The following is a 20,745-nucleotide window of genomic DNA, read 5'->3' as shown; positions in this document are numbered from 1 at the left end:
ATCGGGGCAGTTCTCTCTCAACACGACCCGAGGGTCACGAACGTCCACTCCTTTTCCTCAGTAGAAAGCTATTCCCTAGGGAGCAAGCCTATTCCACCATTGAAAAAGAGTGCCTTGCGGTCAAATGGGGGCTGAAAAGCTCCGTTACTATTTGGAAGGAAGACCCTTTATCCTGTATACGGATCATTCTCCCCTTACCTGGCTACAACGAAATCATGGGCATAATGACAGAATCCTCCGGTGGTTCCTTGCCTTGCAACCTTATCAAATCGACATACGGCATCGAAAAGGGACGAACCAGGGTAATGCCGACTTCCTTTCCCGGTTCCCATGTTCCCCCGATCGGGGTACATCTGGGGGAGGGATCTGTCACGGGGTCACTACCCTGGACGAACGCGATGCAGGATTGTTTGACTCTCCCTTTCCGTCCCGGCCACAGGACTCGTATGTTCCCTTTAAAAGAACCGAGGAATCCCGGTGGGAGGAGCCTACAGGAGACGCGTCAGAACCCGCCGCCCAATCAGGAGTCACACTCCCTCGTAAAGGAAACCCGGATGTGAAGGTCAGCGCGAAAGCCGGAGGGAGCGGAGAATCGGAGAGACGAGAGGAGCGAGCGAGTATTGGAGAACGAGAGAAAACGAGCGAAGAGGACCGCGGAGACCGAGGAGCAGAGTCGACGGAGCCAGGAGGCCAACAGATACGCCACTCGCCCCGCCACGTTCCTGGAGGAGCGTGGCTGGGAAAGGTACGTGACCGTATCCTGAGCCTTTCACGACCACGGGGTGGGACAGGTTGATTGAAGGAGGGAGGTCACGACTACAGGGGAAGTCTGAGTAGGAGGTGTTGATTGCTGTATTTCACCCGTCACTCCACAACCACGTTTCCGAGCCTAGGATCCTCTTGTTTATCGGTTTTTTTGGTGTGATCCGAGATACGGCACTTGGTGGTAGCCCTGGTGATTCCTCACAGCCTTTCCCCCTCAAATCTCCTACGCCCCCTTCAAACCTTCTCACCGTTGTGTCCTTGTGTGTTTCTTCCCCCGACGCCCAACGAGGAAACGGACCACGAGGAGAGAATCCGGACCAGGCGGTGAATCGGCCCGACGAACATATCATCCTGGGACCCCTCGGAGAGAGGGAGAGAACGAGGCATTGACTGTTAATAAAAAAAAACGGATTATTCATCCTTATAGCGAGTCACTGTGGTTCCTTCCAACCCCCTTCGCTAACACCCTTCACAATAGTTATATCCTGTTTTTATCTTTTATGCTTTGTTTACCTTACATCTATCTTCTGTTCATTAGGGAAGAGGTATGTAGTATCCTGATGTTATGGATTGCCTCTCCCAGGTTTCCCTGATCCTGGCTGCTCAGCCTGTGTGAGTGTTCTGAATGGAATGTTTGGTGTGTGGGCTATGAGTGGAATGCTTGGGTGACTGAATGTAAGATGACAGTTGATGGATGGGGCTGAGCAGCTAGCAGGCTGCTCCCGGTGGGGTTTACCATGACTTATACCTGGACTTATTCTACATGTGTACCTGCTTAACTGATACCTGAATAAACCTATGTTGACATCATCACTCCAGTGTGGTCTCCTGATTACTACAAACTCATTCTGAATCCCTCCAAAACAGAATTCCTCCTCCTCTCAACCTCTCTCCTCCTCCTGTTCAATCTTGGATGGATCATCTGAATCTATTTAACAATAAACCTATCGTTGTCGACAGCGCAAAATCCCTTGGTGTCTTACTCGACAAAAGGCTCAATCTACTCTCCCACATCAACTCCATTGCAAAGAATGCTCGATACCAACTGCGCCTTCTTTGGGGGATTCAACGCGTCTTCCCGGAGCAAGTCCTTAAAACCTTGGTCCAATCGCTGGTTCTCTCTAGACTGGACTACTGCAATTCTCTTCTTACTGGCCTCCACAAATCCCACCTTTCCCCTCTTAAATCCGTTCTCCATTCAGCGGCTCGTTTTATAGTTGGAGCCAAAAGAAGTGATCACATCACACCCATTTCGTCTTCCCTCCGTTGGCTTCCCATCGAGGCAAGATCAATCTACAAGACGGCTTGTATCACCCACAAAGCCTTGCAAACTTCCTCCCCTCGCTACCTGGCGAATAAACTGAAAATCTCTGAAGGCTTTAGACCGTCCCGTAAAGGAGAAAAATTACTGCTTGAGCCTCCCACTTTCAAAAGTAAAAGATCGATGGCTCAATCCTTCTCAGGCAATGCGGTGAGAATCCGGAACTCGCTTCCGCCGCAGCTCCGCATCATCCCCTCTACCCGGACCTTCCAAACTGACCTCAAATCTCTTCTCTTCCAAAGACACTTCCAGAACTAATACACGCCCGTTCAAGTCCCTCAAGGAAGTTCTTTCACTATAGTAAATTTTATATTCTATGCCTGTACAAGTGTCATCCCAGGGTGTTTTGGGGTTTTTGAGTGACTGTCACCTATTGCTGTTTTATACCTCTTCTAGTATTTAATTTGCTTCTGTAACATGTACATTTGTAACATTCTCCTCATGTAACGTAACTTGTCCTATTGTGAAACGCTGTGACACCTTTGGGTAAAGTCCGCGCTATATAAAAATGCACAAATAAATAAATAAATAACGAGATGAACACCGAACCCTGAGGAAGAGCTCTCTGTTTGTCTGTAATTTCACAAAGAATTCACTCAGTAGAAACCATCGGCAGCTTGGCTGTGACAACTGAGCAAAGTGACTCACTATTGCGCATGCCCGAGTACGGCAATCTGTTTTGAGCATGCGCTGTAGAACTGTGTTCGTAGTGTTTCTTAGCTACACATGCACTGTGGAGGAGTGTTTGTGAGCGGTGTTTCTTAGATGCGCATGCGCTATATAATCATATTCTTAGCTGCGCATGTGCTTTAGAAAAGTGTTTCTCCGCGCATGCGGTCTTAAGATATCTGTTCTGCGCATGGGCGCGGCTTCCTTACGTCAGCAGTGGGGGTGTGACTCATCTGTTATTGCCATTTCTGGTCCAGAAGCTGGTGTTGGTTTTCTGCCTCTTCTCTTGAGTCTCGTATTGGAGTATTGCTTGGGAGAGTCGGGGTTACCCCGACCCCTGTGTTCTTTCACTGCTTCACTTCCATTTGCTGCTCAGACTCTGCAGTGTCACCTGTGAAATCACAGGGACCAGCCGGAAAGAAATGCCCTACCAGGGAACAGAAAAGGCGAGTGATGTTTTATTCAGTCTGTGTGCGTTGATCAGAATGACAGTCTCCATATAAACTGTATTAGAGCCCTGGAAGGCTGAGAGCTCCATTGACTCTACTGCAGTGGGTCAGGGCCAATGGAGACGGGTTCAGGCCTCCTGCACTACCATTCCAGTACTTGTCTTTCTGTCTCTTTTTAGTTTAAAGCGTTTTACCCTCAGTGGCTGGAATTATTTATAGCTGCCCTTGTGCCCTGGGTTGCACCTGATGTAAAACTCTCTTGATAGATCCTCGCCTCCATCCCTGGTCTATATCTCAGGTTCAGGGCCTTTAACTACTGTTAAAGCCCTCGGCAGCAGTTTTAATGCAATGTTAAAATGTTGAATATATTTCGAGATCCACTGAGGACAAGTGATTCAGGGCTACTGATCACTGCTATAAAACTTCTGCCCCAACATCCCAATGCTGAGCTTACTCTTCCCCCTTTTTATTTAACAAGGTTCTACCCTCAGTGTGTGAAATGTATTTTCTTTCATCCACCACCTATACGTGCACAGCATTCCAGCAACGCAGGTCTCTGAGTTGGGCTAAAGGGCTTTTAACAACCATTTTAGCTATCGATAGTGGACTGTAATGCTGTAGTTAACTCACTGAGCCATCTTTAACTCATAGAACTTTCTCACTATTATTCCAATTTAAATTAGAACATTGTAATGTTGGGAGCTCCATTGAAAACAATGGAGTGCTCCGGGCTTCTAATGGCTGGTAAAAGCCTGGTGCTCCAACATTCTAATGTTTTTTGTTCACATATGTTGCTTTGAGCAAAGTCATCATGAGAAATCCCCTCGGGTTCACTGAGGCCTTTATTTTATTTATTCTGTCCTCTAGTGGTGGAATGTTCTAATAGCCTTATAGCCCTCCGTAGCCGGGTTGTACCGTCATCAAAGTCCCGCTCCCTTGTAAAAAACCTTTGCCTTCGACTCGGGTCTTTAATGCTGGAGCGGGCCTTTAATGGTCCGGATAGCCCGCTACGGTGGGCTATAAGGCTATTTTAATGATTCTGAAGGTGGTTTTCAAAAGAACGTTCCTGAGATTATAGTTCTTATTTGGAAAGTGTGAGAGTCAGGGGCTGTGCAACGCTTTTAGACACTCAAGGAAAAATGTCATGTTGCTCTAGGGGTTCTTCACTGTCCCCATTAAAAAGGCTTGTAATTTCCTAACCCACGGCAGCACAGGTTCTTCCTCAGAGCAGTAGAAGGGACCTTTATTATGTTGAGGTAAGTAAGTACAGTACATTTTGGGACTCAGTGTTGGAGTGATGCTGCTTTTCCTCCTAGTTTATGTGATGTGTATGGCAAAGCTGTACATTGTTTTTGTCTGTGCATATATTAGACAAGGCTCTTAGTAGAATGTTTGATTCAGCCAATCCTTTATAGCAGTTGAATGGACTATTTTAGCAAGTAGCTTTCAGCAAAGCAGCATTGTATATTTATCATTAGGTGACTGTAAGGATCTGAATGTAGTATGAAGCAGATTCTTACCCCTATGCATTTCACCGTGGCAGCCTAATTGGTGCAGTGACTTTTAATAGTGCTAAATCGCTTTCTTTAGTTTCCATTTAAGTCCTCTAAAATTTACTGTACAAAATTGTCCACTACTGATATTTGTAACACTTGCAACTTTGAAATTCCAGATGTATGTTTACTACCCTTTGTAGTGTCCAATGAAGATTGTTTCCACTGCCACGTCTTGTTAGTCAGTCTAGAAGGTAGATGGCTTCAGGCTATCACTGCGAATACAATATGACATTAGGGTGCATTTGCTACTTCATTTATTGAGTGGGAGGCCTCAGATGCCTTAAGAATATTGATGTCTAGGTCCTTCTTGAAGAGGGTATATTCATCACCCAAATTTCTAACTCTCTTTGAGTCACCAGATTGAGTAATCATTGTGTCAATTTGTTCTCCACCCATTTAAATTCCATGATTTTATACATTTGATTTGGGCGCAATATCTTTCGGTTAGCCACTGACAACATGACTAGTTTAGTTAGGGATCTAACAGTCTGCATACTAGTAAATTGCAACAACATGTGATGGTTATCACTTGACAGGTATTTCACTGGCCATACTGATAATTTTAGCTTTTATGCTGGTGGCAGTAATGATGTGTTAGACCTGGCACCATTGGCGTGAGTCTCCCCTCCATTTTTTGCTGTTGCCTCCTGTGTTTTTGCTGTGTGTTGGACTCCATTTTGCTGGTCTAGATGCTTTGGGCACTTTGCCACTGCTGTTCCTGCCAAAGTGAAAGTGCTCCCTTTTTGTAAATTACTGTTATGGATTGGTGTTTCGATGATTGGCTATTTGATTTACTCCGGGCTCGGTGGTATTAACTAGGTTGATCTACTTGGCAGAGGACTTGGACGAACTGTTCTGTAGTCCCGCCACCCACCTTCTTGCCTAAGGAGCAAACTTTTTCATTTTAACACATATCCTGAGGCCTTTGTGGATTTTTCGAGGGCTCGCACGGAACCGTGAGTGTATCTGGTTCTTTGAACCTTAGGTCAGGGTAAGCCTTAGAGAGCTTATACCGCCAAGGTGTCATTTTGTATTGTCTATGAGGTCCTGAAGAAAGCTTTGTGATTAACAATAACAAGCTGAAACATGTCGACCAATTGTTTATATACCCAATAGGATGTATCTGATCAATAATTATCAGTACCAGTCATCCTACACTATTTTTAACCAGTGCCTGATTCGTCATCATTAAAATTGTTTTTTGGCGAATTTTAAGCATTTTTTAACTTCACATTTTTTTCACTTATCACACAAGAGAATTCCTTTTGTCTGATATCTGCGCTCCGCTGTAACTAAAGCGTCGAAGCACACCAGAGGTGCAGTTGGCTCCCCTGGTGGAACCCTATGATGAAGCATGTCACCGACTAGGTCGGTGAGTGAGGGTTCTATGCAAATATCTGATTGATCTTTCGGCAGCACTTCGTTAATTCACATATGCATGTATATGTGTATATATGTTTATATGTATATATGTGCATGCATGCATAATTTTACTACTGGTAAATTTTTTTGCTTTCTCTGTACACACTCTTTTGTTGTTTAAAGTATTTGATTTACTAGACAGCCCCTAGTATAGTGCACTGTGTGTGCCCAGGGCCTGTAAATCAAATGCTGCCAGTGGGCTGCAGCACTGATTGTGCCACCCACAGAAGCAGCCTGTAAAATGTAACTCTGGCCTGCCATTGCAGAGCCTGTGTGCAGTCTGAGACTGCCATGTCGACTTGACAAATGCACACACTTGCCAGTCCCTAAACCTTCCCTTTTCTACATATTAGTCACCCCTAAGGTAGGCCCAAGGTACCATTATGGACAGGGTGCATTTTATGTGAAAGGTAGGACATGCCCATATGTGTGTGGCATGTGCTGTTAGTGAAATACTGCCAATTTCGTTTTTTTCTATTGCAAGGCTACCTGTTCCCATAGGACAGAATTGGGAGTTTGTTTATAACATCTTATAAACATAACTGAACAAGGTAGAAAAATAAAGTTTAGTATGCCTGAACTCCGAATGTTAAAGTGCATCTTTTAGTGAGGGTGACTTTTTCATTCTGTGTTTGAAAATACCACTTTTAGAAAGTAGGTATTTTCTTGCCTAACCATCCAGTGTGCCTCTGCTAGGTTTGTGTATTGCATGTCTGGCTTTTGGATGACAGGGGCTGTGGCTCCAGAAGTCTGATGAGTCAGGGCTGGGCTGAATGGACCTGGGCTGCATTTAGAGTAGGGAGAGGAGATATCCTTTTCACCTGAATTGGCCTAGTCTGCCTTCAACAATGCTGTCTCCACCCCCTGCCAGGAAGCTGTACCAGTGAGGACAGAACTGGTTTTGGCCAGGTACAGACACTCTCTGCCTTCAGAGAACAAAGGATTTTGGTGTATAAAAAGATGGGCCCAGACCCCAGACTTTTAGATTACTTCTGGGAATCAAGAAAGACCTCTGCCAAGTAGAAGAGCCAGAGAAGCTGAGGAGGAATACTGCCCCTGTGCTGTTTGCTGTCTGGGGTTGGGCTGCAGTGGCTGCTTGCTGCCAAGGAAAGGAGAAAATAAATGACTTTGCTGTTTGCTTTTTCATCTTGAGGAAGATCTCCAAGGGCTTGAAACTGAACTTGCCTCCTGTTCTGAAGTCTCAGGGACGCAAACACTTCACCCCTTCTGTCGCTCTGCATCTGGAAGGAAATTGCAACACCGCCGGCGAGGGACGCCATAACCTGCACCGAAGCCGTGGGCACCGCTCGTGAAGAGCCCAGCCCGACTTGCACCGTAGGCCAGACGCTTGCTCACGCCATGCCGCATCGACTCCGAAGCCGTCATCGAGGCCGCTGCTGCACCGGAGCCAAGGACACAGCCTGTGACATCCACGACATGCCGTTCCGACTCACACCGCAGCCCCGACTTCATCAACTCCGGTGCATCATCAATGCGGTGCCGATCCTCGACATGGGTGACTCCTGAATCCATCGACATCGCACCGCCGTAAGGACCCCCTGCCTCGCCGCCATCCATGATGTTACCTTCCCGACACAGTAAGGAACCGATGTCTCACCTCCCCTGCGCTGCAGTAAGGAACAGAGGCATCAACTCCCCTGGGGTCGTAAGGAACCGACACCGCAGGCACCAACTAAGCATCACCTCCCCGATGCCGTGCACCGTCTTTGCTTTCACCAATTTCAAGGTACTATTCTTTGTGGGTCTTGCTGACTCCGGGCCCGACGCCACGTACCTCGCCGTTCTTTGGGATTTTCATCTGTCACAATGTCGTAATAACTCCAGGTGGAGTTAATTATTGCTACAAGCTTTATTTGTGTGAATAACCTATTTTTAAGGATATGTTTGATACTGTATTGTGGATTTTTGTTATTTGTTCATATTTTGGTTTAGATAAAGATTACTTATTTTTCTAAACTGGTGTGGTGTTGATTTGTAGTGTTTTCACTGTATTACTGTATGTGTTCAGAAATGCTTCACACACTGCCTCTGAGAGAAGCCTGTCTGCTCGTGCTAAGCTACCAAGGGGGTGAGCAGGGGTAACTTTAGGAGTGTATCCCCCTTACCCTGACTAGAAGCAAGGGCCCCTATTTGGACAAAGGTACCTACCTCTGCCAACTAGAGACCCCCATTTCTAACATGATGAAATCACGGCCGGCATTTGTATATCCCTTTATGTTGTGTTCTTTGGGATTACACAGCAGACAGTTGCATTGTCTGAATGCAATATGTATGTATTAGTAGTAATGAAGTTTTTATGAAGGACTTTGGGAGACTTAAAGTGTGGAATTTTTATATTTGAATTACAAGAGACTTGCAACGATTCCACGGTTTTAAGTAGCAAGGCAGGATTTGATCGAACCTATGACCAGATGTTTACAGTCACCAGCGTCTCCCCTAGACCACCTCGTCTAGTAATGCTGATCCACCTCAGCTTTTGCATATGTAGAAGTACCAACACCAATTTTGAAAGGCTCGGCTGACCCCAGTTTATTAGTATTCTCTTTGCTAAGAATCTGAAGCTGCTTTGAATCTTAAATGCCAGAATTGTGACTTGTTTCTCTATCTCAGAGTGTGACTAGAAATGGGAGGTTCATAAGTATGATACTAAACAAATGGAAAAAGGAAGAACGTGTTTTAGTGTGAAACGACAAAGTAGATTTGGTGCGCTTCTTGATGTAGAGTCGCAGGGGCACACGCAGTTGTATGTCCTGTGCTGTTTCACTGTGTTGGCATCTGCACATCTGTGTGCACTTTATCTACAGATAAAACATATTGCATTGGCACTCATTTTACAGTTGCAAACTGAGATATCGAGTATTGCTGTTTTTATTTTTTCAGAAAAAGGTGGCAAGCCAATGTGAGAACGCTCTCGAAAAAGAACAGAAAATCTGCAAATAAAACAAAACAGGGAGATCAAACTGTTTCCATCATTGACAAGGACATATCTTACCATATCAGGCCAAACCCTTCACTGTCAGCCGATGTAACATTTAAACTCACCTATCAAGTCCTTTCTCAGACCTGCGTGATAACACAAATGAGAACTAAGGTTCAGCAGTTTGACTTTGTCTGTAATAGCTACTCAGTTTGTCTTTTCTGGCACCACAGCTGTTGTATAATTGTATTGTGACCTGGCAGATGGAAGAAAGAAAAGCCTGCATTACCAGAGCACGTTTCGTTATATATCACGCCTGATTGTATTCAATTTCTTAATGTAACGTGAACCTTTTTTTAAAGGCCTTTTAATATTTCTTGTAGATGCTGCTTACATTCCAGGATGTTGTTTCCTGCTTCTCGCAAAAAGAGTGGGAGCTTTTACACAAATGGCAGAATGATCTTTATGAAAATGTGATGAAGGAAATATACCAAGTCTTGATGTCACTGGGTAAAGTTACACTAGCTGAATTTTCCAAACTTTTCACATTCTATAAGTTGCTGATATGTGGTTCTCATTATACATTCTGCTATTTATGCATGCTTCACTATATATATTGTCATTGCACATTTATTTGTATATATTTGAATTCCATTTTAGTCACGTATAAGATGAGAAATTAACGATTTTACAATTCTCGGGGTAGGACATAAACACACATGTTCTACTCTAGTTGCATATGTAACTTCAGACTTTATTATTTTTTTAATTAAAAAAATATTTTTATTAGTTTTATAATCATCAAAGAAGCAGTATGAATACCCCTTCCCCCAAACCCGGTCCACAGTTTTAGGAGTAATTCCACACACTCAATACCAGATATAAAGACACTAGCACTTATTATGTCAGTCCATGCGCAATATACCATTAGGTTCCACCATGTTCTGGTGTCCCAGCTTGAGTCCCAGTAGTCAATATAGTACGCCTCCCCCTGAAGCCTACCTTTGCCCCACAGGCCCGACCCCTACCCTTCTGCTTCATCTGTGAATTGTTTCCCTGCGCCCAACACCTTCTCAAATTTCTGGGGGGCTCTGCAAGACTGATACACCATTTGTTTTCGCTGCCTGCACCAGTCCATGTTTGATCTCCAATCATTTACCTCTGGGGGAGCTCCCTTACCCCTGTTTCAGACTATGTCCCACGTAGCCACTGCCAGCGCTACGTTACAAAACAGACAAGCATATTTGTCTTGTACTGCTCTCCCCATATACGCAGCATTATTAGAGTGAGAGAAAGGTTCAGGAGAAATCCTAGCCCCCCTGACAATGTCTCGCTGATCGTGCCCCAATGGAATCGTAGACATGGGCATTCCCACAGTGTATGTACTAATGTGCCTCGCTGCCCACAACCCCTAAGGCATCTATCATTGTCAATCCTACCCATCACCGACAAATGTGTTCTAATATAATACACTCTATGGAAATCTTTAGCTGTGCCAGACTAAAGCCCGCCCTTATGATGACTTCCCTTGGCTATCCAAACGCCTCCCACCAGGATTCATTTTCAAGTTTCCAATTTGTCCCTGAGTGCCATGAGGGCTGGCAAACTTGTTGAGCAGTGTAGCATAGATCTGTGGCACCGCTTATTGTGTAAGGGGGTCCCCAAAACCCTCATCTCTAACAATGTGTACCGTCTAGCTCAACCATGTTGCCTATGCGGGCCCTCAATATATGTCTGATCTGCATGAAAACAAAAGACTTGGTTACCCCCCCCCCCCCCTAACCCACCGCCCCCTCCATGTCATATGTTTCTGAAGTTTCTGGAAGGGTATCACTTTCCCATCCCTCCATACATCCCCAGCTTAGAGATGCCCAACAGGTCCCACTTCCTGTAGCCTTCTATTTTCCATAGATCTTTCAATTCCTCTGTTTCCCTCAATGTTAACTATAGCTATTGTTATTTTTTCCACAACCGCACCACCGTCGTCATCAGGTGTGGCAGTGCATTCACACAGTTGCCCCCGTATAGGTATCGCAGGTAACCACTCCTTCCATAGCCCGCCTGTCAGCCATCAGGGCAGGATCCTGCTGGCTCGCGTACACCCAGTCATTGTCCACCAACAGCTGGGATGTCCAGTAGTATAGTTTTTAGATTTGGAAGAGCCACCTCCCCGCCATGAGGTTTTCTGGTCAGGTACAATAGTGCAATTCTAGGAACATCTTTATACTACAGCAGTTCCCTTGTTATCGCATCGAATTCCTAAACAATTGATCTGGGCCTCAAACTGGGTGTTCTGCAGGACATATAAGAATTTAGGCTAGTGAATCATTTTATACAGAGCTGCTCTACCCAACATTGTTAGTGGGAGCCGATTCCAATGTTTGACATCATTTGGATAATTCTCCAGGGGCCTGCCAAGGTTGTTGGTATAAAACCTGTCTCAGTCCATTGTCACAAAGAACCCTCAGTATCTGATTAACATAGGTTGCCATTTTAGTAGAAACTCCCACTCGTCTCCCAGTTCCCAATTTGTTTTCGGATAGATCACTGATTTGCCCCAGTTTATGCGGATTCCGCATAGGTCCCAAATACCTCCATAATATGACCCGCCTCATGAAGACCTCCCAGTCTGCCAAATAAAGGAGTATGTCCTCTGCGTAGAGCAATATCATCTCTTCCCAGTCGGGATACCAACTGAGCCCCCGGAGCTATGCGTCCATCCTGAACTACCGAGACGGCGGTTCAGAAGTCACGGCACAAAGCAAGGGCAATAGCTGGCAACCCTGTCGGGTGCCCCTCCATATATGGAATTCATACAACGTCGCTCCATTAACCTGAACCCATGCCAGCGGTCCTCTATACAGTAACTCTATCCAAGCCATGAAGGACGGGTCGAGGCCCACCTTGGGCGCTGCCGAATCAAAGGTCTGCTCAGCGTCTAGGATAGGAGTATGGCCGGCTCCCGCACATGTTTTAGGCGCACTAGACAGAGCCTCCTCTAACAGTACTTTGGCCAAGACCTTAGTTTCGATCGGCTTATAGGAGGAGCACTCACCCTTGGTTTCCCCTCTTTGTGGATAAGCACTACCGTAGCTTGTCTCCAATCCCTGGGGAGTACCCTCTTTTTCTTTGCGGCTGCCAGTGCAGCCTTAAGTGACCCCGTAATTCTAGATTTCACCAATTCATAGTACTTGGTGGGGAATCCATTAGGACCCGGAGCTTTCTTACTACACAGCTGGGTTATTGCCTTGGAAACCTCCGTTTCGGTCAGCTTTTTCTCCAAACGAAGTCTTCCCTCGGTTCTCAGTTCTCATTCAGGGCTCTGAATGGCCCCTCATGAGGTCGGCCAGTCACTGGCCTGCTTTGTCTTTGATATGTACAGTCTATTCAGATGGATCACAAATGCCTGAGCTATGCCCGAAAGCTGTGGTCTCCAAAGTCTCATCCGATCTGTACACTCTATGCACACACCTCTGATCCTCCTCTCTGTCAGACAAGTAGGCCAAGAACCTGGCCTTGTTACTCATTTCGTATAAGCGAGCCTGCTTATTCCGATAGAGTGCATTCGCCCCATGAGTGGCAAGGGCCTTGTATTCCTGCCTGAGGGCCTTGATTTGTCTTGCCTTCACCTCAGTGGGGGCGGCAATGTATTCAGCCTCCCCACACACCAATTGCTCCACCATTTCCCTCGGGTCTTTCTCTCGATCATTCTGTTTCCCTGTTATATTGGCCTTTCATTACCGATTTGCATGCCTCCAATGGAGTTAATGGACCCAGAGTTTCCCCGAGTTAGTGCTCCGTTTCTTGAAGTATAAGTATCTCTGTGTTTCAGTCTGTCAGGTCCTAAGGGTCAAGTCTCCTCCCCCCTCTGTCTGACTAGGGGGTACTGAACCATGGTCACGATAGGGAAATGATCTGATATACCCCTCGAGAGGTAGCGTGTTTCCCAAAATATACCGTGCTGGTGCATGGGGACGACCAAGTAATCCAGTCTGGACAAGGAGTGCATTAGGTCGGAAGCATATGAGTACTGGCGCTGTGTTGGGTGGGTCTCCCTCCACATGTCCACCAGGCCCATCGCCATTAAGAAGGTGTGCAGGGTTGTATCTGGGTGGTCTGTCCAGGTCCACGTTAAGGATGATGTTGAGATCCCCTCCCACCACCAGGACACCATCAAGCACCTCTGGGACCAATTTCACCAGCCCCTCTAGTTACAGACCCTGGGGGGTGGGGAGTAACAGGAAACCACCATTTTATCTGTCTCATTCCACTGACATGTAGCATCCTTGTGGGTCCACCCAACTGTTGGTGATTTGTAATGGTAGGTATCTATGAGCCAGTATCCCCTTCCCTGTCAACCCCATTGTGTACCCTTGATGTACCAGCACATGGTATCTCCCTCTTCCTAAGAACCCACAGTTATTCCCATCCAGGTGGGTATCTTGCAGCAGTATAATGTCTGGGTCGTGTCTATTCAAATATTTGGATACTAGGCCCCACTTTAGTGTACTGCCCAGGCCAGTCACGCTCCAGGATAACAATTTAAGGGTCAGCCTGACTGTTGGGTGATGCTCCCCGGATATCGATATGATATCCGTCCACATTTAATTATATGTTCCTCTATTGCCTACGTATAGTAATCTGCGACCACCATCCCTTCTAGCCCGCCAATTCACACCTCCCCACAACCTTGTGCTACAGTTTCAAAAACGACCTACCCCCAATGCCCTAGTTGTCTGTCATTCCCAGTCTTCAAACAATCGTAATTTGAACAAAGAATACAATGCTAGTACTAAAAGAGGTGGTCATGACCCGCGGAACAGTCGTACCAACCCTTCAATTCACACCCCCCCCTGGCACCAGCGTCCTTATTCAGCTTGCACAGACCTCTGAGAGGGTACAGGCTGGGGGTAGGATCTTCCCCATCAAATGATATTGTCTGCTGTCATTGGGGTGACCCTTGGTAGGGAGGATTCCTCGAAGATCCCTTCTCAATTAGAAATCCCTTTTTCCGAGCCCCAAAAGTCTTCCGCCAGAACTGACTACCTGTTCTATGTTGAAGTTATCAGTCTTTAATGGATATCCACCACCACCTTGGCCCTCTCATATTCAGCCTGGTTTCTGGTGGGGGATGACTACAGTCTACACTGCACTCGCACTCACTGACTCCTCTTCTTGCCCGGACTTCCTGGAGTCTAGGAACGATCGCAATCACCCAGTCTGCAATGTCCCCGGGCCCTCAGCCAATCCCACACCTTCTATGCTGCTGAGAAGAAATGTGATTCTCATTTGTCTATATTGCGTAACTTCGCTGGGAACAACAAGGCTTTGCGGGGATTCAATGTCCATAGATGCCATTTCACCCTGAAAATGGTCTTGCGTTGGTGCTGCACGGCGATCGTATAGTCTGGGTAGATGATCACCATCCCAACCTAGATTTTCCATGGGCCGGTGCATCCTAGCTTCATGCAGGATTGCATCTCGATCATGAAAGCGTAGCAGGCTGGCCACCACTGCCCTCTGTGGAACCCCTGACTGCCTCCCGGGCACCCTGTGAGCACATTCTAATGGAAACCATTTCAAGGTTTTACCAGGAAGTACGGTGGAGGATAGCCACTCTCCCAAGAACATACTAGGGCCCTCAGCCCTCTCCGGAATTCCTACCAATCGGACATTATTCATGTGCAGTCGGCCTTCAGTGTCATTTAACTTCTGTCAGTGTAGCCACTCCAAGGACTTCAGTCTGTTGGCATGTTTGGAGGTTGTGGGACTTGTCCGGGCTAGAGTGGTCTCTGCTTCCATTACCCTTTCCTTAAATTTCCCATAGTCTGCCTTTAGGAGATATACGTTCTGGGCCACCATATCTATTTTTAGTTCCAGGGCCATTTTGGTATCCAGGATGGTCACAATGTATGCTGTCAAGCCACTGTCGGCCTTCTCCAGTTTGTCTTCTCCCCCATCCTCGGTCTGAGCCATTGTTTCAGTAGGGATGGGCTTGGCTGGTCACACCTTAGTTGCAGCACTACTCTGCTGCTGCGCACCATCCATAGGGGCGGAGGAGCCGTCTCCAAAGCATAGATACCTAGCCATGTGTTGCTGATAGATCCGCAGGCAACGCCTTGGGTACAAGCACCTCTGCTTCTTGTAATTCTTGTAAGGGAGCACAATCTCCGTTCGTGTGCCAGAGGCCCTTTAGGTTCCAGGCCAGGTGTAGGAGCTCCTCAAGAGGTATCTGGCTGGCAAAGCTCCTCTTGTATGCCCTAGGCACTGTTACGGCGGTTTCCCGAGGATTGACACTCAGATCCCCTTCCAGCCCTCCCTGGGGCTCCGTCACCTGTCTAGTCCTCGCACACCTTTCCCAGCCCCATCAGTAATGCCATGTCCGCAGAGCCTATGTGTGTCGTGGCATTTGTGGGCTCTCTGCCCCACTCACTCCGGGGGTGGAATATCTGTGCCCCTGCCCACTTCTCCGAGTTGCTGACTCTATTTGGCTGGGGTGGGGGGGCCTTCTTCCCTGATGGCTCCCGTTTTGCCGCCTCTGGGCCCGCTGTCACCTCACAGTCCCTAGAGACCTAAGACGTCCTCTCCCAAACACTCCTCACTGCGGGGCTTACCTCCGCCTGCTCCCCAACTGCCCGGATCCATGGAGGGAGTGATCGCAGCCCACAAGTCCACCCCTCTCCAGTGTGGGCCGGTGACTCCCCGACAGTTTCAAGTTTGGGCTTGGCTGCCCCTTTGGTATCCCCAGCTCAGCACCGCAGCCGCCTACAACTCCGTTGTCTCCTCCTTCCCCCATGAGCAGTGGGGAACTATGGTTTTTGACCCCAGTTGGGGCAGGATAAGTCTCTCCGTTGGCCTGGGAATAAAGATTCTGATGTCCGGCTCCATGCGGCCATTGGCCACGTGCCCGCTACAGACTTTATTGCATGCTGTAATTTCTGAATTATTGTTATGGTCAGTGCGTCAAGGGCAGCATAGCTGGACAAGTCAAATATAGCTCATGTTTTGTAGACAAGCACTAACAATGGTATAGCAGATATTCAATGATAAGCAGTAACAAAGGTGTAGTTAAGGTATGATCTCATTGGGTGGGGCAGTAAACTACACAGCATATAGTGAAGAACCTGCCTTCAAAAATGGTTAAAGGACTGGTTGCTTAATTGTTATCTACTCAAAAGGAAGGGAGGGCTTTCCCGGTACTCAAGGACCCACCCAAGTTGCAATAATGAGTCAGGCAAGGTCTGATAAACTCTTCATCGGCACAGTTCAGCCCAGTGCAACCACGGACTGTGGTTGCAAGTTTGCAAATGCCTCACATTTGTAGGTGTTAAGTTTCAGTAGTAGGTACGCCTACTAAGCACTTCGTGGTTCTTCAGGAGGGCCTCTCCACATCACACACTTTTTGAGGCGGAATGCATTCTGTTTATACTCGTTTCACCTGGACCTCATCTCTCGTTGTGAGCAGTGGTGTCACAGTTCAACAGACTCAGGTCCATTTGAAGCAAGTGTCTTTCTCATGGTGTATGCTATGGCACCTCCTATAACCTCCTGAGCAGTTAATCAGATCTTTCCGTCAACGCTGGCTCCAACACAGCTTCTCCTGGCAAGCTGTTTAACTTTCACAGGTTGTGGTCCGAAACCTGGCAAGGGGAGTTGGCGGTATTTACCCGAGTTGCAGAGCACACAGCAGTTTCTTGTTGACACTGGTGTGTGACCCTGGATCTGGTGGAGGAATCTTGGCACATTTGTTGAAGGTTTCTGCTCCCATCTTTATGCTAACGTTGCAGACAGTAGTTGTGTATTTCAACAGTTAGCTCTGAGACCAGTTCTGGGCAGTTCTGTCCCTTTGTTTATTCCATATAGGAGAAGCACGCAACAAGGACATAAAGGCAAGGTAGTCTGCCCCACTTAAGTACTTGTAAACCTGTGTGGCTAGCCCTTTCAGAAAGTAACATGCCGGGCAAGCACAGAGAGAAACTCCCTAGCTTAAAGTTGCCATCTGTCACCTTTCCTTAGCAACCCTCATTCTGATCCACTGCAAATGATCCACGAAACGTTCTTTGGGAGCCATGCGATCTGCGGTGTGGGCTGTCCTTCCAACGCTCCACCTTGGGTAATACTAAATGGATCCCAGTGTGGCTATGGCCCTCTATGTCTCACGTCCTCCATAGACGCATCCTCCTCACTCAGTAAGCTCACGTGACCTCATGTCCTACTTGGGTGGGTGAAGGATCCACTTGCAAGATGCTGCAGACTAATTCAAAAGCACATTATAGACTGGGAAACCATACTCCTTAGTAGGTAAAAAAGGCCTGTGCTGCCACTGAAATTATATTGCTGCCACCACTGACTGTGCTGTACAGGCCGTGAGCTGACAGCAGTCACAATTATCCAAGAGTTCACCTGGTGAGCCCTTACAGCTGGAGAGCCTTCTCTGGGTCTCCTTGGCATGATCTTTGTATGTGCTGAGGCAGGGGTCAAAAAGCTACATTTTGCTTTGATGAATTTGATTCTGGGGAGTAGCATCTCCAGAGCCAGTCAGGGGACCTTTGTTCACCCCCAACATTTAAATTTTCCCTTTTATTTTCAACAGGTCCAGTGATTGCAAGCTCTGTCTTTTCATTAAGAGGAAAACAAACGGAAGGTCTGTACTCTGTGGACGAGGAGGACTCTGACGGAAGACACAGTGACAACCATTCCCCAAGTGAGTGAGAAAGGGTGCAGTTGTTTCATTAGACAAGACTTTTTCCTGAAGCCACAAACTTGCATTACTGCACAACCAAAAATATGCATAGAGCAGCACCAGGGCTCCTTAAAAACACCCCTTATTTAACTTTCTGGGATCCTGGGGCTGGTTGGAATTGTTTGTGTTTCTTCATAGCATGAGTTGGTGTTTTCTAAGCCACCTAATTCAAACTAAGTACAAGGAAATCAGGAGAACACTGCATGGGTACGCGAAAATGTACACTATATTGAAGTCCTAATTAGGGTGCTTGGAATTGTTCTAGACTACATTTGTATTGTATTTTCAACGCGCTTCAAAGGGTTAAAGGCATCTTGGCACTAAGGGGTAAATTACGGAGGCCCAATGAATCACTAGTGTGGATTAAACCAGGTTGCGACTTCCCTGGAGCTGCTTGTTTTCAAATGGGCTTGTGCGGAGCATAGATATGAACTTCAGCTTTTCACTCATCTGTCCACCTGAACATGAGTAACCCACATCATACCCCTCAATGAGCAGCGGGAAAAGGGAAAGTTCTCATTTAAAGGGGGCACAAGTCCATGCAAATATGTGGCACCTCGCTGAGAGTGCACAGACGCTCAAACACTGCCCACACATTCCTTATTACGCAGCCAATGAGCATATTTAATGGAGGAAATAGAGCCAAGTTATTGGAGAGGGGATTACAGCATGGTGCTGATACCATTGGTTAGTTCAGGCATTAAAAGGATTGTTTATGAAGTTTCATCCAGTTACAGCCTGGACAGATAGAAGTGCCAGAAGCAATGTAAGTTCAACTCCAGAAGAGTTGTTCAACAGTAAAGTCCACATTCATGGCAATTGCTTGACGGTTTTTGTAATCTTAAGACGCCACATAATGTTTGTTGTGCTTTTTTGTCCCCTTAAATTAAGAAGAAATATATTTTAATAGACTATTACAAAATGTATGGAATGTGTACTCTTAGTCCTGTAATGAGTCTGAACATATATTTCATGAAATGAGAAACATCTTCTGCTCCGAAGAAAAATATAACCTCTCCATAGAAACTAAGAGGGTGATTTAGAGTTTGGCGGACAGGCTACTCTGTGCAATAGCAACAGAGCGCCATGTCAGTCAAACTGACTGTCCATCCTCCCTATTTAAGGACAGGAGGACTGTCCACATTCTGTTGTTGGAAGCCCATTGACACTGTTGACAGAAAGCTTCCTCTGACAGCTTCTTCTGGCAGCCCGGGTCATTAGTGATTTGTGTTTCAATAAGAAACGCCCACTGCGGGATTTTGGGTTTAAAAAGCAAAAAGTTTGTAAAAGTTGCATGTATGGGTGTCAAAACTGATGGCAGCCATCTCCCAAACGTTTTGTACCTTGACAGAAACTACTATGACGGCAGTTCCTGTCAAGGTACAGAGATCACCGCTTGGCCAAGTGATCTCTACTTTGGTGACCCGCAGTCCGTCAGGGTCGCGGACATAATGTCCTCTTCTGATGGACAAAATTTCATCCACCAAACTCCAGATATGATCCCAAGTCTTGTTGAATTTGAATGACATCAGATATATATATTTTTGCAGGTGGACCAGTGTCTGCATTGAACATGTACACCATAAACAGAATGGGCACCGAGTGTCTGGCGGACCCTCGGAACACAGAGGAAAAGGAAAGCCCTGATACGTTTGCCACACAAAGAAGGGAGAGCCTCGATACTCTCAGCATAAGTCAGAGGAACAGATCTAAAGGTTGGGACTTTCAAATTATTATTGTAAAAAATTTCCCTGATATCTTCAACAGTACAAAATTGTGTATTTTTTTTTATTAATGAAACTGAAAAGTCTGAACTCTGCCCAATAAAGAGCAGAAATTATAATAGGTTATGTTACATGTTTTTGTATAGAGTACAATGCACAAACTCCTTATTGTCAGATCCCATTTGTAGGGTCCACATACAGTGGCTACTGGGCCCAAACTATGGTGATTGGGGCCGTTTGCAACTGGTGTTTTTCTGGGTGTTCTACTATGGCTTCAAACAGGCCAAGTGCACCTTTTCTGTACTTTACTCAAGGTAGCGAGGGTGAGGAGTCAACTTCTTCTCAGGAATGTAGTGAGGGGGCAAGATCTCAGAACTCAACAGGCAACCAGCAGACACTATAACATATTTTCGAGCCAAATGCTTATCCTTAGAATTAAAAGAAGAAGTTCTTTGAGCACTGAGTGCAATTAGCAGAATCAGAAACAGGGTTGTAATCCTGTTTACGGTCTTCCTTGAGATGCTACATCCTTCTGTACCCTACACTGTTAACAAATTTCCCCAGTCTGCAATGGCTTCTTTATAACTCGAGACAAATCACTGATTAGGCACAAGTGGCATGGGTTAAAATAATCCCTGAGGCATTGATGTGTCCAACAGTCTCTTTATGGTTAGTTGTTAAAAGTCTTAAGGTCATTCCATAGACTTTGGTCTACTTTCTCTGTCTTTCTTTTCACTAACAGTTTTAATGGCACATGCATCAAGCTTTTTACCGGTCGAAAACGGGCCGATTCACAGAATCAGCCCTTTTGCTACCGGTAAAAAGCCTTTTGGGATACATCAACCCAAAATGCATTTGCAAAATAGGTAATCACAATTTTTGTGATGACCTATTTTGCGAATGCAGATAGGGAATCGCAATTTGCGATTCCCTAAATTCAATGCAAGAAGCATTTTCAGAATGCCACTTTGCAGTAAGGAATCACAAATTACCATCAACTTCATGTTCATTGTAATTTGAAATTTGTTAGAAAAAATGCACAAAATTGAATTTTTCTAAGTGCCATGTGACGCATGTGACGCATTAACTTGCCCTTAGGGCATGTGTGTGCGCCACATGTGCACACATACCGTTTTTGGGGATGCATCAGGAAGGCCT

The 20,745-nt window shown here is 46.2% G+C and overlaps 1 protein-coding gene across 3 annotated transcripts in view; it reads left to right on the top strand.

The window, feature by feature from the left end:
- Window positions 1–2,970: 2,970 nt before the first annotated feature.
- The window catches only part of LOC146800038 (uncharacterized), a 268,500-nt gene continuing 250,725 nt past the window's right edge, over window positions 2,971–20,745 (top strand). Inside the window, exons 1-4 of one of the 3 annotated variants that reach the window (XM_085620940.1) lie at window positions 2,971–3,201; window positions 9,504–9,630; window positions 17,714–17,824; window positions 19,414–19,578. In XM_085620940.1, coding sequence (XP_085477066.1) covers window positions 3,178–3,201; window positions 9,504–9,630; window positions 17,714–17,824; window positions 19,414–19,578 — 427 coding nt within the window. In that variant the 5' untranslated portion in view covers window positions 2,971–3,177. The remainder of the gene's footprint in view (window positions 3,202–9,503; window positions 9,631–17,713; window positions 17,825–19,413; window positions 19,579–20,745) is intronic. The other 2 variants (XM_085620939.1, XM_085620938.1) reach the window with 2 other exon arrangements.

Source organism: Triturus cristatus, chromosome 8 (assembly GCF_964204655.1).
Source record: "Triturus cristatus chromosome 8, aTriCri1.1, whole genome shotgun sequence".
Lineage (NCBI taxonomy): Eukaryota > Metazoa > Chordata > Amphibia > Caudata > Salamandridae > Triturus > Triturus cristatus.
Note: the sequence above shows the minus strand (reverse complement) of the source record. Positions and strands in the feature narration are given on the sequence as shown.